The 18159-nt window shown below is 41.3% G+C and overlaps 1 protein-coding gene across 2 annotated transcripts in view; it reads right to left on the bottom strand.

Annotated features, from left to right (window-relative positions):
- Positions 1–18159, bottom strand: part of COL11A1 (collagen type XI alpha 1 chain) — a 700769-nt gene that overhangs the window by 244942 nt on the left and 437668 nt on the right. For both annotated transcript variants that reach the window (XM_030205574.1, XM_030205575.1), the window contains one exon: positions 10562–10615. In XM_030205574.1, the coding sequence (XP_030061434.1) occupies positions 10562–10615 (54 nt within the window). The remainder of the gene's footprint in view (positions 1–10561; positions 10616–18159) is intronic.

The raw sequence follows: 18159 nt of genomic DNA, 5'->3' as shown, positions 1-18159 counted from the left end.
ATTAGCATACGCTAATTGGATAACACAGAATTAACGCAGGAGCACTTAGGGGCCATTCTATAAATGACATCAAGATTTCAGCACCAGAAACAAATCCACATGGAGCACAATTATATAAACAGTGTTCTCGGTTGAGCACCATCTACAGAATAGCGCATAGAGCCCATTTCCATGCCAAATGTTAAGTGCCAGTACTTACAACAGGTGAAACCTGGTGCCTAATTCTGAGCAATTTGGCATAGAAATGGGACTAATCTATAACCCCACACACAACTTTTAGGAACGTCCTCACCACTCCCTTGACCACACCCCTTTTGAGTTGCATGCTAGGGGATTTAAGTATGTGGGTCATAGGGTGTTTGGAACATGCGTGCAAATTTCAATCACTGTCAATTAACTGCAATAATTGTTAATGCCAATTAATTGCAATTAATTGGCTTATAAGCTAACTAATTTGTGCACAGATTTAAGATCCGTGTGCAAATCCGGTGCCAAAATCTGGGCACCATACATAGAATCTGAGGGTTAGTGATCATAAAAAGGAAGTGATAAGTATTCTCACATTAATTATTTTGCAGATCCAAATGCTAATGGGAACATTATTACATGACCTGCAAATTAAAAAGAAATAAAAAAAGAAAAGAAAAGGCTCTAATAAAGTGTCATCTTAAATCTGGGCTTAGTGAGCAGGAAAGTCCCGCATTAGAACAGATTAAGCCCAGATTTTACCGTACTTTAGTAAAAGACTCCTTTGTGTAATAAATATTTCTCCAGCCAATATTCAGCCAGTGGTGCTCAGCGTTTTTTTGTCCACCACCAGCTGTATTCCTGGATGTTCAATGCCGGGCCATGTCCGTGCACCGACATTGAATATCCGGTTTTAAGTTTGCCTCTAAAGCTTATGCAGCTAAGTGAATATTCAGCCACTGATTGCATATGCTGAACCTCTTAAAGATAGGACTGCTATTTATATGGCACAATTTTACGGCACTAGCTCCGGCTCAAACACGCTCCATTTCCAGCAAAATTGTTTTTTACAGTGTGGTGCTAATCCAGTGGTAAATGGGCATCACCACTCGCTGCCTGGTTACTGCCGGAGCCCTTACCACCACCTCAATGAGTGGTGGTAAGTGCTCTCCGCTGCATGGCCACATGGTAAGAGTTTTCTTACTGCATGGCCATTTTTTAGGGGCTTTTTACCAGCTGCAGTAAAAAGGTCTGTGTCGTGCAGGAAAAATGGCCCCCACCACTACCGCAAGGTACTTTTTCCCACAGCTTAGTAAAAGGACCCCTAAGTGCCATTGAATATTGGTAATTAGCCACAGATAAGTAATTTAAGTGGGCAGGAGCCTCTCCTGAATATTGGCCGGTCTGTTTTGATAGTTGTGCAATATTTAGCTGTAATCTATCTGAATAGGTTTCGGCATGTTGATAGGAGCATAAATGCCCCTTTTACTAAACCGCTCTAGCGATTCCCGGCACAGCATGCTGACAAAGCCCATCCATGGGCTTATTTGGCATTGCTGCATGGGAATCGCTAGCATGGCTTGGTAAAAGAGGCCCTAGATCTATCTGCATAGTGATTGTCACTGCTTAGCACATATATTTAGTGCTACTAGTTATTCATATAACAGTGCTGAATATACATATTAAAAGTCAACTGAAAATCCAGCCCAACTTATCTACACCAGACCCCTCATAAAGTAATAAAATAATAATAATGAAATTTAAAGATTTCTATTAAGTTTCACAGTTCAATTGCTGTTTAAGATTAGTAGTGTTTCCTAAAGAAAACTTGACATCTCTGCTGTATAGTCCAAACTATCAAATTTAACTTTGAAAGGCAGTCTATGTACTCTACTTTTTTTTTTAATGTGCTTTGGAAAATCTGCAATCTCCACTTATGTTAAAGAGCCAGTTCAGAAATGTTTAGTATGATGTTTTCAAGAGATAAGTCTCTCAAATCAACAACCCCTGTTCTTTCATGGTTGGGGATTTCAGTCTTGCATAATACTTTGCACAGCAGAAAGATTCAGGTTGGCTCGTGTCCAATGTGCTTTAATTAGCAGATATAAAAGTTAGTAAGCAACACAAGCCATCCAATAAACTATCAACAAATTAGGGACAAGACAAGCTGGCCAAATAATTGGATACATATATAAAGAATAATAAAAAAAGGAAATCCCACAAAATTATTGCTTTGAAAAGATGCAGAAGAAATAAAACTAAGGGCTCCTTTTACTAAGCAGCGATAAGCCCAACGTGGGCTTACTGTTTGCTAAACAGGAAGTACCGCTAGGCTACCGCAGCAGCCCAGCGGAACTTCCTACCCCTAGCATGCCGTCATTTCCGGTGCTTCAAAAATGTATTTATTTTTGTAGCACCAGAGTGTACCCGGCGGTAATTGAGCAGAGCCGAGTGCTGCCTGGTTACTGCCAGGTTAACGTGTGAGCCCTTACCGCCACTTCAAGAGCTCCCCCCCCCAAAAAAAATGGCCACGTGGCAAGTGCTTTATTTGTCATATGGCCATTTCCTGTAGGAAGGTGAGACTTCCCTTTTATCAGCTGTGGTAAAAGGGGGCCTCAGTGAACGTGTAAAACACACGCTGATACCAGCGCCGGCTCCCTTTTGCCGCAGCTTGGTAAAAGGGGCCCTAAGTTCATTCAGGGATAATTAGTTGATGTAAAACAGAAACATAGGGGCCATTTTTCTAAGCTGCAGTAAAAAGTGGCCTCTGCTAGCTTAGATGCATGAAAATGGTGTGTGCTGGGCTATTATTTTCTGCAGTGGGTAAAAATTTCTTTTTTTAATGGGGCAGTAAATGGCCGTGTGCTAATATTAAAATTAGCGTGCGGCTATTTACTGCCTGAGCCCTTACTGCCACCTGTTTACTTGGCGGTATCGGCTCATGCGCTACTTGTGCGGTGATCAGGCAGCATGAGCAATGTGGCCATGCTGCTGATTACCTCTGGAAATGGCCCCCACGGTAGAAAATAGAAAATTATTTTTTACTGTGGGAAACAGTGCACGCCGACTTCAGAACTACTGCCAGGCACCTGTGCTGCCCCAGTGGTAGGGTCGATTTTGCACACGCTACTCAAGCATGAGATTTACCGCAGCTTAGTAAAAGGGCCCCATAATGAGTAATACACCACATGGACATCTACAAAGTGATATAACACTGATGCAAACTCTTACTAAGTGCTAATTTTGAAGAGTAGTGCACCATCGTTTCAAAATGAAATTTATGCTATCTTCTTGCTCACAAAAGGGAGCAATTGTAGCTTCATAATAACTTTTTGAGCAGCTGTATGTCTTGTTTTCAACTAAGAGCATGTTAATAGGGAAGCTGGTAAGCTCCTGTTTTTATCAAACGAGGTTGCTTCATCAGCCGAAGCCATATTTACCACTGTAAAATTTGACTATAGTGATTCAAACAACTGTAATTAGCAGACTGGATTATTGTATAAGGAAGTGACAAAGACCATTCTGAAAGGTTCCAGTTAGTAGGAAATACTGCTGCAAGCTTCTAGCAGGCAATATGCAATGGGACCATATCACCCCTATTGTCCATGGACTTTATTAAAAAATGTAATTTAGGGGATGTTTCACTAAGCAGTGGTAAGCATTAACATGTGCTTACCGCACTCTAAAACACACTAACACTGGATGCACTGAGGCATTCCCTGGTGGTTCTAGGATCAGCACATGCTAATCCCGTACTAAAAAATATAAAATATTTTTTAGAGGGGGGACTTGTTTGAGGTTGGAGAGTAGGCATGCCCTGTGCCAATCGATTAACACAGGCAATCAGGCAAAACACTCCGTGCTGCCAATTACCACAGGGTTAGTGAGTGAGTTCTTACCGCCTTCAAATACAAGGTGGTAAGGGCTCACGTGTTAATGACCACGTGCTAATTGGGAAATTAGCATGTGGCCATAAATAGAAAGAAAAGAAAGTGTGGCCATTTTACAGCAGTGCTAAAAGTGGCCTCCGCGCATGGGAAACACATACGAAAAAAATAGTGCAGGCCACTTTTTAGTGCAGCTTTGTTTAAAGGGCTCCTTAGTTTGTAAAACCTTTTACAAAGGGTTACTTTGTTATTTGGCAACTAGAGAGCTATCTGATATAATCTGACGCACTCGTTAAGCTTTTCTCAGAAGATTTTATTTCACCTTCCATTCTTGTTAGTGGAATGCTTGTTGTTTACTTGGAAGAGCGCAATTAGGGCCTCTTTTACCAAACCACACTAGCGATTCCTGTGCAGCAATGCCTACGAAGTTCATACAAAGTTAATGGGCTTTGAGGGCATTGCTACACTGGGAATCTCTGGTGAGGTTTAGTAAAAGAGGCCCTTAGCTATTTGGGCCCATTTTATGGAATCAATTTCACAGGTGCTGCGGGATAGTTATAATTATGAGTGACTTCAAAAACAGCTTAAGTCTTGGTTGTAGTACCATTTCGGAATGCAGCCTAAATGTTGATCAAAACCGTTCTCCTGTCAACTGTTGGTCTGTCCCATATATACCCCAAAATTATATAAATGGTGCTTAAAATTGCATATGTAAATTTGGGAATGCACACAATTTCCACGTGCAATTTAATTGAATAGCAAGCCAGTTAGCACTGATTATCTGCATTAATTGGCCTTAATTGAAATTCATATGTGCGTTTTAGTTGCATGGATTGGCAAGTAAATTTTATACTCAACTCCAAAAGGGGGCACAGCCATGGGAGAGTCATGGCCTGTTTACAGCAGCTTGTATATAAGTAGGTTTGCAAAATGGCAGGCTTACCCATGTACATGCTAGCATTTACACATATTTCAAATACTGACACATATAAGTTGCTGTGTTTCCTCCATTCTATTTTTCAATGTTTATCTTTGTGAAATGGCTGCAGGGAATACAGATGAACTCCTGAATGTATTTTAGAAAACACTCTGTGTCGTCAGACCCTTTTCTATAATACAACTGAAATGATATACGTCTGTAGCTGGACATGCCAATTCTTATTTCTACGGTCTATGTAAAATGGGGCTTACTGTGTGCCTTTGAACAAATCCCTTGCATAAGCCTAACAAATTTGCTCTGACATCTTTCAGAATTATTTCTGATTGTGCTTTTAAAGTCTTGGCTTCCACAGTTGACAGTGAAATCTGGACTGAACTGCTGTGATATGGCTCTTCAAGATAAAGGCAAGGATTCGGCCACTGCTGATGCATATCTTTCAGAGCAGATAATGTTGTCATCTTCTGCTTAAGGGCCCTTTTAATAAGCCACGTAAGCATCTATACGCCCAAAGTGTGCCAATTTGGAGTTACTGCCTGGCTACCATGTGGCTCTTGCGGTAATTTCATTTATGGTGTGCGTCCGATACACACATCCGAAAAATCATTTTTATTTTCTGGCGCGTGTCCGCTATGCCCACCAAGTGGCATTTGACGTGCATAGGTCATTACCACCTCGTTAACACGTGAGACCTTACCGCTAGGTCAATGGCTGGTGGTAAGGTCTCAGACCCAAAATGCGTGTGCACCAATTTTAATTTTGCCGCATGTCCGTTTCGGCAAAAAGTTTTTAAAGGCATTTTTTGCAGGGGCACTGAAAAATGGATCTGTGTGCACCCAAAATATGCACCTACACTACCACAGGTCACTTTTCAGTGCACCTTAGTAAATGGATCTCTAAGTAATTAATTGTGGTGTGCTACAAATATTTTTCATTTCAGAGTGCAAATGAAAACTCTGAACAAACATCTGCCATTCTTGGTTATTTTTTTCTGACTATTTAAACAGGTTCATGACCTGAATAAAAGAAAAACTATGGGTTAATTTTCAGAAGTACTGTGTAGCCAGAATGAAGTATTGGCGGCATAACAATTTTTATTTAAATTTCCCAGCATGTTAAATGGATCCATTTTAACCATTGAGGGGTCACCTCCAGCACTGAATGTCAATTCTATAATGGCATCTATATGCTAAGATGCCATTATAGAATACTAGCATAAACCTGAATCCGTATGCCTAAATTTGGGTACAACCATTTATGCCAGGTCAATGGCAGAAGTAAATGGGTGTACCTAAATGCTCCATATAATGTATGTAACATAGTATTCTATACATTGTGCACATAAAAGGCTGAATTCACTAAATGGCGCTCACAATTTGGAGCTGAAAAACTATCCCCAAAATTCTATATATGGTGCCTTGATTCTGCACAGAAATCGATGCGTATTCTATAACAATGCTTGCAACTTAATTGGTTAACCAGCTAATTAGTGCGGTTAATTGGATGTTAACAAGCAATTATCAGCACTAATTGGTAATAATTGAGATTTACGTGTACAACTTGCTAAGTGTATTATATAACATGGTGCCCCTAAATTCCAAGTCTCTGGGCCCAATTCTATATATGGCACCTAAAATTAACATGCGTTAGGCAACTACACCTAAGTGTATTTTAAATACCACACGTACATCTATTCGCGGTATTTAGAATACGCTTAGGTGTAGTTCATGCAACTACATCTACACATGTCCATTTACACCATCAAAAAGCTGGTGTAAATCCCTGCACATAGATTTATGCGCACTGACCCATATTCTATAACAACGCATGTAGATTTTATAGCACCCATGAAATGCCCATTTCCATGCCCCTAAACTTGCCCCGTTTTGCCTGCACGCATTAGAATTTAGGCAAATTGCATTACAGAATAGCTTAGCAATGTACATGCGTAACTTATAATTTTTGCCAATTAGTGCTCGTTATTGCAGGTTAAGTTCTGTTAGCGATGCTTAACAGCTTGTTAAAACAATTAATCTATGCTCATAGTTATAGAATACACCTAGATTTATGCAATATAGAATCTGGAGGTCTGCATGTAATTTAGATGTTGGGATTTACATCAAGCAAAACATGGCCTAAATGGATGCAACCAAATTTGGTCACGTGGAGAGGCTTTTGGTGTATTTCTATATACCACTCAACTAGGGACACAATAGAGCTGCTGGAACACGCCTACTATGAATTACAAACTCGCTCCAGTCTATTAGTTACAAAATATCTTTATTGAACACATGTGCTTCAAAACAACGCACATGCATTTAAAACCACCTATAACAAAAAATACTCACTCATACCTTCCATACACATTCGTTCATTCATAGTACCTGTCTAGTGGATCTATATATATAATGTTCGTACTGATCTTACTTATACTTATTTATGCTTTTATAATTTGTTACAATCTCACGTTAGTGATGTTTTCCTGAATATTTTAACACCACTTATCACATAAATACTTGCTACTTCACAAATCACAAGTGATCTCCACAGAGTTAGAAAAACCGTCTCTATCACAGTTCTCTGTGATTTCCCAATTTCACAATGATGTTCTGGAGGTTGTTGTAATAGTCTCTAACACAGTTTTCAAAATGAGTAAAACAACTTTCAGTCGTCTTCAGGTACTTGATGAGCAGAATGAGTATGTCACTCCCACATCTGCTGTTAACTTGGTCCTCATACAAACGCCGGTTTGTATGGAAGGTATGAGTGAGTATTTTTTGTTATAGGTGGTTTTAAATGCATGTGCGTTGTTTTGAAGCACATGTGTTCAATAAAGATATTTTGTAACTAATAGACTGGAGCGAGTTTGTAATTCGTATTTCTATATACCACATGAAAATTTAAGCCGATTCTATAAATTTTAGGCACATTTTTTTTCCGTGCGGATTTTTCAAGTACCATATATTGTAAGGAGTATGGTAAGGAGCATGCAGGAAGAAATAGGCTGGGGAGGAACCCCAGCTACCAAAAAAGGAAAGAAGATACCGGGGAGGGGCCGATCCTGCCCAAGAGGGACATAAGGGTAGAAAACTACAAGTCCCAGAAAGCCCCAGGAGAGCACCTAGTAAAGAGGAGAAATAGGGTGCACATCCCAGAAGCTCCAGAAGGGGGCCAACCAAAAAGGGAGAAAGCTGAGGCTCCACCTTGGTGGAAAAGGTGGTGGAATAAGTGGGCGGGGAAAGAAAAGCCCCAGAGCCCGGTTAATGAGGAAAAAGGGAACCAGCTGCAAGAGGGGTGGGGAGAGGAGAAAATGGACTGGGCTCCTGAGGAGAGGGGGGGAGATGAGCCAGAGGAGATGGAACAAGGAGAACCAGAGGATGTACCAGAGGAACCCATGGAACTGTTGGCTCTGACTCAGTCAGAGCAGGAGGTATAGTGGGCTGCCCGGGTCAAGCGGGAGGAGGTCAGGAGAATAAGGCTGACCAAGAGGGTGGGACCCGAGGCTTTGACCCCGCACAAAGCCTGAATGCAATTGGGACTGTGTTTAAAAGAGCCTTACTGCAAGTAGGGCTGTATTTGGAAAAGCAGTGCTGCAATTGGGACTGTGTTGAAAAGAGCCTTACTGCAATTAGGGCTGTGTTTGGAAAAGCATTGCTTCAATGGGGACTGTGTTTAAAAGAGCATTGCTGCAATGGAGACTGTGGGTAAAAGAACCTTACTACAATTGGGACTGGGTTTAAAGGAGCCTCCCTGCAAGTAGGGTTGTATTTGAAAAAGCAGGGCTGCCATTGAGACTGTGTTTGCAAAGCCGGGCTATATTTTGAGACTGTGTTTGAAAAGCTTGGCTACATTTTGAGACTGTGTTTGAGAAGCCTGGATATATTTTGGGCCTGTGTTTGAGACTGTGTTTGAAAAGCCTGGCTATATTTTGGGCCTGTGTTTGAGACTGGGTTTGAAAAGCCTGGCTATATTTTGGGCCTGTGTTTGAAAAGCCTGGCTACATTTTGGAGACTGTGTTTGAAAAGCCTGGCTACATTTTGGAGAAGGTGTTTGAAAAGCCTGGCTACATTTTGGGGACTGGGTTTGCAAAGCCTGGCTATACTTTGGGCCTGTGTTTGAAAGGCCTGGCTACATTTTGGAGACTGGGTTTGAAAAGCCTGGCTACATTTTGGAGAAGGTGTTTGAAAAGCCTGGCTACATTTTGGGGACGGTGTTTGCAAAGCCTGGCTATATTTTGAGACTGTGTTTAAACAGCCTGGCTCTAGTGAGAGGTGTGAGAAAGGCCCGGCTGTAAATTAACCTGTGTTTAAACAGCCCTGGCTCTAGTGAGCTGTAGGAAAAAAGCCGGCTGAAGAAAGAAAAAAGGAAGAAAAGGAGCTCTTAGCTGGTGGGGGCAGGGCTCCACCGCCTGGACCAGCAAGAGACTTTCTACAATATACAGTCTAGCCCTATGTGTGATTCTATAAAAGGCATGTTCTGATTCTCTCATCTAACTGTAGGTACCAGGCTTTTACCTGGTGAAACCTGGTGAAATGATGGTGCTCAGGTTAGGCGCACTGAGGCCATATTCTACAACTCTGTACGCAATTTTTTGGAATGCCTCGGACATGCCCATGGCCACACACCCTTTTGAGTTACATGTTGGTAGTTAGGTGCCATGCCCTATAGAATAGCACTTGGCCAGATGAGTGTGCAAATTTTAATGAGTGCCAATTAACAGGTTGTTAGTGCCCAATCATTGATGTTAATTGGTTCGTTGGGCACATAATTCTGGGTGCCATATATAGAATTGGGGAGATGGTGGAGACATGCTCACACCCCTCCTATGCTCCACCCATATGTATGCCCTCTTGCAGTTATGTGCTACGCCATAAAAGTGCTATCTTGTAGAACAACATTCAGTACACATATGCATGTAAGTTGCACCTTTCTGTGCACTTACACAATCAAGATGCATATAACTGCATGCACCCAGTTATTGAATTGCCATTTTAGGCTAATAAAAAGCTAAAATATATGTACATAACTTTAGGAGAGGCAATGGGTATTCCAGAGGCAGGACCCTAATTTCTCTGGAGAGCAGCAATATTCAGCTGGAACTACAGAAATAGCAATCAAACGCTTATATAGATCACTAAGGGCCCCTTTTACTAAGCTGCAGTTAAAAGGAGCCTGTGCTAGCATCAGTGCATGTTTCTGATGCATGCTGAGACCCCCTTTTACCACAGCAGGTAAAAGGCTGGCCATTTTGGGGAACATAAATGGCCGTGTAGTAAGTGAAACAATTACCACATGGCTATTTTGGTGGAGAGCCCTTACCGCCACCCATTGAGATGGCAGTAAAAACTCCCCCACTAATCAGGTGGTAACCAGGCAGTACCATGGTGCTGCCCAATTACCGCCGGTTAAGTTCAGTACTACAAAAATCTAAAAAAATGACTGTAGCGCTAGAAATGGCGCACGCTGGGGGTGGGAATTACCTCCGGATCCAGCACTAGCTCCAGATTGGCGTGTAGCAAGCTCGTTGCCACGCGCTAACCCTTTAGTAAAAGGGCCCCTTATCCACATAAGTTTAGGACCATTCAATGGTTCAATCTATGTGTATAAGTTTTCTGAATTTTATGAATAAAGATATTCATAAAACTTATTGGAATATCTTTATGTATTTAGTGCCCTTCTACAAATAAAGTATGGAACTCTTTTAAAATATCTCACAACAAATGTTTATATAAAAATAAAAATTAACCCTATTTTGAACAAATGTACTTACAGTTTCTCCTCGCTGACCTGGGTGACCAGGTAATCCATCCTTTCCAGGTGGTCCCTAAATGGAAAAAGAACAGTATTATTTCATCTCTTAAACACCTGAAAAACAAAATGTGATTGAGTCTAATTTTTTAAACTATAATTTTATCCTTTGGAAGTAAAATTATGTCCACGCCAGTTTATGAACACAAAAATAAATATGGTTGGTTAATCTATCAATTAAGGTTAAAGAGGGACCTCTAGTGGTGATCAATGCTTATATTTAGGATTACAAACTACAAGGAGTGTCATTGCTGTTAGCCCACAAGAATACATAGAAATACAGTTTAACAAATAAAACAACAAAGAAATGAATAGATAAATAAAACATAATTTAATAACTATTTGAACTAAATAAATTTTTTGAATGATAAGTAAACAAACCACCCCCATGTTGTACTGCTATATATACATTTCAGGAAGTGATTTTGAAGGCCTTGAATCTAGCCTGTTTTCCTACTGAATCCACATTAGTTTTCAGGATTTACTAAACAGACTTTGAGAGATATTTAGAAAAGCTTCAGATGTCTTTTGCTCTGTCCCAGAAGTGTATATGTCTGCACATAACATTTTGAACACTACTGAGTTTTGGAAGATAGAGACTTTAATAAATAAAAATTGAATATGGTGAAAAAACAGGTTGATATGAACATAAAAACATACGAATAGTCATACTGGATCAGATCAATGGTCCATCTAGCCCAGTATCCTGCTTCCAACAGTGGCCAATTCAGGTCACAAGTACCTGACAGAATCCCAAATAGTAGCAAAATTCATATTACTGATTCCAGTGACAACCAGTGACTTTCCCCATGTCTATCTTAATAGCAGAATATGGACTTTTCCTCCAGGAACTTGTCCAAACCTTTCCTAACCCAGAAACACTACCGTTGGGTAACCCCTTGCAGAAATATTTTTCAATATTTCTGCTACTGCCAGAAATGGCATGAGCTGGGGGTGGAACTACCACTGGCACTCATGTTGGGCCGGCGGTAATTCTGGGTTGCTGCATGGTAGCCCTTTAGTAAAAGGGCCCTTTAGTGACTGCACTCCAGTTATTAAGTCAGATTTAATCATGTTATGATCACTGTGTCGCAGCAGATCCAACACCATTACCTCATGTACTAAGTTCTGCATTCTGCTAAGGACTTGATCTACTACTACTTCTACTACTACTACTACTACTTATCACTTCTATAGCGCTACAAGGCATACGCAGCGCTGTACACCATACATGAAAAGAAAGTCCCTGCTCAAAGAGCTCACAATCTAAATAGGACAGGCAAACAGACAGAACAACTAAGAGGTAAGAGAATTAAAGAGGTGGGGATAAAAGGGTACAGGGCAAGTGAGTAGTGGTTAGGAGTCAAAAGCAGCATTAAAGAGGTGGGCTTTTCTATCCTGAATTTGAAAACGGCGAAAGACGGGGCTAGACGTACAGGTTCCGGAAGTCTATTCCAGGCGTGAGGTGCAGCAAGATAAAAGGAACGGAGTCTGGAATTAGCAGTAGAGGAGAAGGGGACAGACAAGAGAGATTTATCCACAGAACAGTGTACCCGAGGGGGGGCGTAGGGAGAGACAAGAGTGGAGAGGTACTGGGGAGCGGATCTAAAAAAGTTCCCCCTCTTGATGGTTTCTGGATTAGTTGCTCCAAGAATCGGTAATTTCTTATGTCTAGGAATTTTACTCCCCTAGCACTCCCTGATGTGTCATTTAACCAGTCAATACTGGGGCAATTGAAATCACCCATTATTATACTGTTGCAAAATTTGCTAGCTTTTTAAATTTCTGTTAAAATATCTTCAGCTCTCTGATTGTTTTGGCCACGCAGATGGAAGTATAGCCTTACATGTATATTCTTTCCCTTCACACATGGAATTTCTATCCAGAAGAATTCCATGTTGCTGTCTGTTTCATGCAGAATTTTTAGAGTCCTATTTGCTAAGGCACTCTAGTGCTTTTAGCACGCACTAACCATGTAGATGCCTATAACATTAACCCTCCATTGCCCCAGGTACAAAAACTTTGATTGTTAGTCCTCTAGAGACAGAGAAAGTACCTGCTTATAATATGTACAGTGCTGCGTACATCTAGTAGCACTATATAGAAATTATTAATAGTAGTAGTAGTAGTAGTATGGGCATCTATACGGTTATCGCTCGTTAAAAATACTAGCATGCCTTTGTAAACAGGGACCTTATTTTGTTTGACTCAGTTATGTCTTTATGATACAATGCAGCCCCCCCCCTCCTCCAATTTGATTCAGCCTATCACTGCAATATAATTTTGTACCCTAGTAACACAGTGTCCAATTGATTGTCCTCCTTCCTCCTCTGAGATATCTATTATATCTATCTATTCATTTAGGGGCCATTTTACTAAGCCAAAAGTGGCCTGTGCTAGTTTTGACAGTGAAATTGGTGCGTGCTGGTCCATTTTATATGGCGGTAGGAATAAGACCTCTTTTTTAAATGGAGCAGTAAATAGAGGTGCGTTAATATTAAAATTAGCACGTGGCTATTTACTGAGCCCTTACCGCCACCTATTTAGAAGGTGGTAAGGAATCATATGCTACTTGAGCGGTAACCAGGCAGTGCGCGGCAATGTAGCTGTGCTACTAATTACTGCTGGAAACACCCCCCACAGTAGAAAATAGAAAATTATTTTTTATAGCAGGAAACTGCATGCTCTAATTTTGGAACTACCACTTGGTGCCTATGCAACCTCGGCATTAGGGTTGATTTGGCACACACTACCCATACAGTAGCCCTACTACGGCTTAGTAAAAGGGGCCCTTAGTGCTATATACTGTAACTCTCCTATCTTATTTTTTAGATTTCTAGCATTTGTATTCAAGCTGCTTAGAAGTTGACAGGGATAATTTGCAACCTTTGCTGTGTTCTACCTTTAAACACTCCTGGCTTTCTTTCACCTTTGTTGAAAGGTCTCTGTTGGGATTCCCTAAATGTCCAGCTATAATAGTAAACCAAAAAATCCCACTGTAAACCTTTAACAAAATGTATCTACTTAAATGACCACCATGTTGCTTTAATTATTTAAATTGGTGTAGGAAAAAGCCTCAAAATATGGAGTAGTTGTCAAGTAGACAAGCTATCTTCTCTTCAATCATTGGCTAAAAAAACCTCCCCATTTTTCACAAATCGCCTATTAATACCTTTTCTTGATTTAAATAAAACAGTCTTTCAAGTTAAACAATTTGTTTTACTGTGTTCAAATTTCAAAGGCAATTACAGGCATTTATACAGTCCATAGGGAGCAGCTAGGGCATAAAAATTAAGAAAAGATATTAATAGGCAATTTGTGAAAATCGGGGAGGTTTTTTTAGCCAATGATTAAAGAGACAGTAGCTTGACTGCTTGACAGCTACACCATATTCTGAGGCTTTTTCCTACTCGATTTAGGGACCCTTTTACTAAGCCACATAGGTGCCTATGAGAACCCAACACATGCCAAATTGGAGTTACTGCCCAGTTACCGCATGGCCCTTGTGGTAATTTCAATTTTGGTGCACGTCAGCTACGCGCATCTGAAAAACATTTATTATTTTCTGGCGTGTGGCAGCTACACACGTCAAGTGACATTTGATGCACATAGACCATTACTGCCTAGTTGCCGTATGAGACCTTATCTCTAGGTCAATGGCTTGCAGTAAGGTCTCAGACCCAAAAGGGATGCTCGGCAATTTTCATTTTGCCGCATATCTGTTTTCGGCCAAAAAAAAGAGGCAATTTTTGTAGGTGCGCTACAAAATAATTCTGCGCGCACCCAAAATACATGTCTACACTACCACAGGCCATTTTTTCAGCACACCTTAGTAAAAGGGCCCCTTAAATAATTAAAGTAATATGGTGGGCATTTAAGCAGAAAAATGTTGATGAAGGTTTAAACTTGGATTTTTGGGTTTTCTCTGTGTTTTGACCACTGTTCTCGTATATTTATATTGACTGTTATAATAATGTCCTTCAAGGATACCTCACTCCATACCATGCGCTCCTGAGTGACAGTTGCCCCCTCCTCCCGTTCTAATCAGCACACACCAGAAGTTCCTTTATGAGGAATAGCAACAAAATTCTATTGTAGTGTATCTCAGTGAATGTATTAAGTACCCAAGTTCCTCTCTATCAAACTGCATTTCATTCTGATCTCTATTCTGTGAAATTTGCAGTGTGCACAAGTTATTATGAAACAAAGTAAATGTCTGCGAAATAATGTTAAATATCCCCTGGGATAACTGAAATATGTTTTGTGCTCTGAGATACATATCTAATGATACTGAAAGCTTTTAGTGGCTCAGGAATCTAGCAGAATGGTGGTCTAAATGAGCAACCGTGTATGGGGCAGGGTGGAAAATTCAATTATGGCATGATACTGTAGAATAAGTGAGAAAAATGAAGCTGACTGCACAAACATTTAAGGCAAGAATTAAAATGAAATGGCACGGGTCATATTATAAGCACAATTTATGTACATATTTAGAATATTGATGGCTGCTAGACTATTTCACAAATTTCTACATCTGCTTAGATATATACAGCATGACTACAGTTTGTTTAAAAATGCAAGTAAGTCTTTTAGGGGAAAATGGTAAGATAGGATAGACCCTCTAAAATTTTGGTTCTGTCATAAATAAAAATAATTTAGTTTTGTTAAAATGTTTTTTTCTTTTATTAAATGTATAATATGGTTTTATGTTCATTATGTACACTGCATATCTGCATTCCCATATATGAGGAGGAATCAGTAAATGAATTTGTATTCCTTTACTGCTATATTAAGTCCATCTCATGAACCTAATATAGCAAAGAAAACAACACCAGGGGCTAGATTTTATACAGTGCACCTCAATTTCTGTCTGGAAAGCATATTCTATAAAGTACGCTTTAATTTAGGCCTACATTTAGAACAAGCCAAGTGCTGCTCTGTGAGACTAAATTTAGGTGTGGCCAAATAAAACCTTGTGAAAATCCCTACACCTTAATTAGGTGCCGAGCAGGTGTATTCTATAACAACACACATAGATTTTAGAAATGCTCATGACCCACCCATTCCACTCCTATAACCATGCCGACTTCTGAACTATCAGGCTTATTTTCGAAAGAGAAGGACGCCCATCTTTCGACACAAATCTGGAAATGGACGTCCTTCTCCCAGGGTCACCCAAATCGGCATAATCGAAAGCCGATTTTGGGCATCCTCAACTGCTTTCCGTCATGGGGACGACCAAAGTTTATGGGGGCGTGTCAGAAGCATAACGAAGGCGGGACTGGGGCGTGCTTAACACATGGGCGCCCTTGGCCGATAATGGAAAAAAGAAGGGCGTCCTTGACGAACACTTGGTCGACTTTACTTGGTCCTTTTCTTTACGACCAAGTCACAAAAATGTGCTCTAAATGACCAGATGACCACCGGAGGGAATCGGGGATAACCTCCCCCTACTCCCCAAGTGGTCACTAACCCCCTTCCACCCTAAACAAAAAATTAAAATATTTTTCCAGTCTCTATGCCAGCCTCAAATATCATACCCAGCTCCATGACAGCAGTATGCAGGTCCCTGGAGCAGTTTTAGTGGGTACTGCAGTGCACTTCAGGCAGGCGGACCCAGGCCTACCCCCCCTCCCCACCTGTTAAACTTGTGTTGGTAAATGTGAGCCCTTCAAAACCCACCACAAACCCACTTTACCCACATCTAGGTGCCCCCCTTCATCCCTATGGTAGTGGTGTACAGTTGTGGGGAGTGGATTTTGGGGGGGGGGGCTGGGGGGCTCAGCACACAAGGTAAGGGAGCTATGCACCTGGGAGCTTTTTCAGAAGTCCACTGCAGTATCCCCTAGGGAGCCTGGTTGGTGTCCTGGCATGTCAGGGGGACCAGTGCACTTCGAATGCTGGCTCCTCCCATGACCAAATGGCTTGGATTTAGTCGTTTCTGAGATGGGCATCCTGGTTTCCATTATCGCCGGAAATTAGGGACGACCATCTCTAAGGACGACCTAAATGTTGAGATTTGGGCATCCACGACCGTATTATCGAAAAAAAGATGGCCGCCCATCTTGTTTTGATAATAAGGGTTTCCCCACCCCTTCGTGGGGACGTCCTGCGAGGACGCCCTCAGGAAAACCTGGGCACTCCATTCGATTATGCCCCTCCACGTGACTTAGAATTTATGCGCACTACGTTACAAACTATGCTTAGCAAGTAGTGTGCATACATTCTAATTAGTGTTGATAATTGCTTGTTAACATACAATTATCATGCACTGATTAGCTTGTTAACTGAACTTCTTACTAAGCAATGGTAGGACTAATGCGCAGGAAGCGTGCGCCAAATCAACTCTACCGCTGGGGTAGCGCAAGCACTCAGCGGTAGTTCTAAAGTTGGTGTGTGCTGTTTCCTGCAGTAGAAAATTCTATTTTTCACTGCACAGGCATTCCTGGTGGTAATCGGCAGCGCAGGCACATTGGCGCATTTTGTATGACTATCATACGAGTAGTGCCTGAGCTCTTAAAGCTATGTCAATCCATAGCAGAAAGGCTCAGGCAGTAAATAGCCGAATGCTACTTTTAATTTTAGTGCACGGCCATTTACTGCCCCATTAAAATAAGCCTTTTTTCCTAGCCACGGTAAAAAATGATCCAGTGTGCACCAATTTCATGCATCCACAGTACTGCAGGCCACTTTTTACCACAGTTTAGTAAAAGGGCCCCTAAGTTCTACCCATTGTTGTGGAATATGCAGAAATCAAGGTGCGATATATAGAATACTGGGGTAGCTGCCTAACGCGGTGAGGGGTGTGACAGGAGTGGAGTAGAGGCGTGGCCATTGGTGACAGCTAGTGCACCGGTTGGTACCATGTGCTAGTTGTAATGATTGCTGATAGTGTGGCTGCATTTACTGTCACCTCAAGAGGTGGCTGTAAGTGTAGCTGTGCTACCGGCAGCCCAGTAACGTGGCCATGGCCCTTTCAAATAATTCTCCCAATCCTGCCCCATTATAGATCTTTCTTGGGCATCCACCTCCCTACCCTGACACTACCCTGAATCTGTCCCCAACCTCCCACCCCCCCCCCAATCATATTCCTCAACCCTTGCAACGGCATCCCCTTCCAATCCCCGTCCCAATCAGCACAAGTCCATAGGCCCCTCTCCTTACTCAAATTCCCTATTAACTCTTTTTTCTTCTGTGTTCAGTTAATTGTATTTCAACTCAAAACTATTTTAACAGGCTTTTAATTATGTTGTGCTATTCTCCCTCTCCCTTTTGTTTTTGGTGTCATCTTATTTTTGTGTGGTCAGTTAGAATGAATGTTTTGTTATTTTACTTCATTTTGGGTCCCTTTGGAGTGGAGTAGCCTAGTGGTTAGTTCAGTAGACTTTGATCCTGGGGAACTGAGTTCAGTTCTCACTGCAGCTCCTTGTGACTTTGGGCAAGTCACTTAATCCTCCATTGCCCCTGGTACAAAATAAGTACCTGAATATATGTAAACCACCTTGAATGTAGTTGCAAAAACCTCAGAAAGGTGGTATATCAAGTCCCATTTCCCCTTCC

Source organism: Microcaecilia unicolor, chromosome 6 (genome assembly GCF_901765095.1).
Source record: "Microcaecilia unicolor chromosome 6, aMicUni1.1, whole genome shotgun sequence".
Taxonomy (NCBI): domain Eukaryota; kingdom Metazoa; phylum Chordata; class Amphibia; order Gymnophiona; family Siphonopidae; genus Microcaecilia; species Microcaecilia unicolor.
Note: the sequence above shows the minus strand (reverse complement) of the source record. Positions and strands in the feature narration are given on the sequence as shown.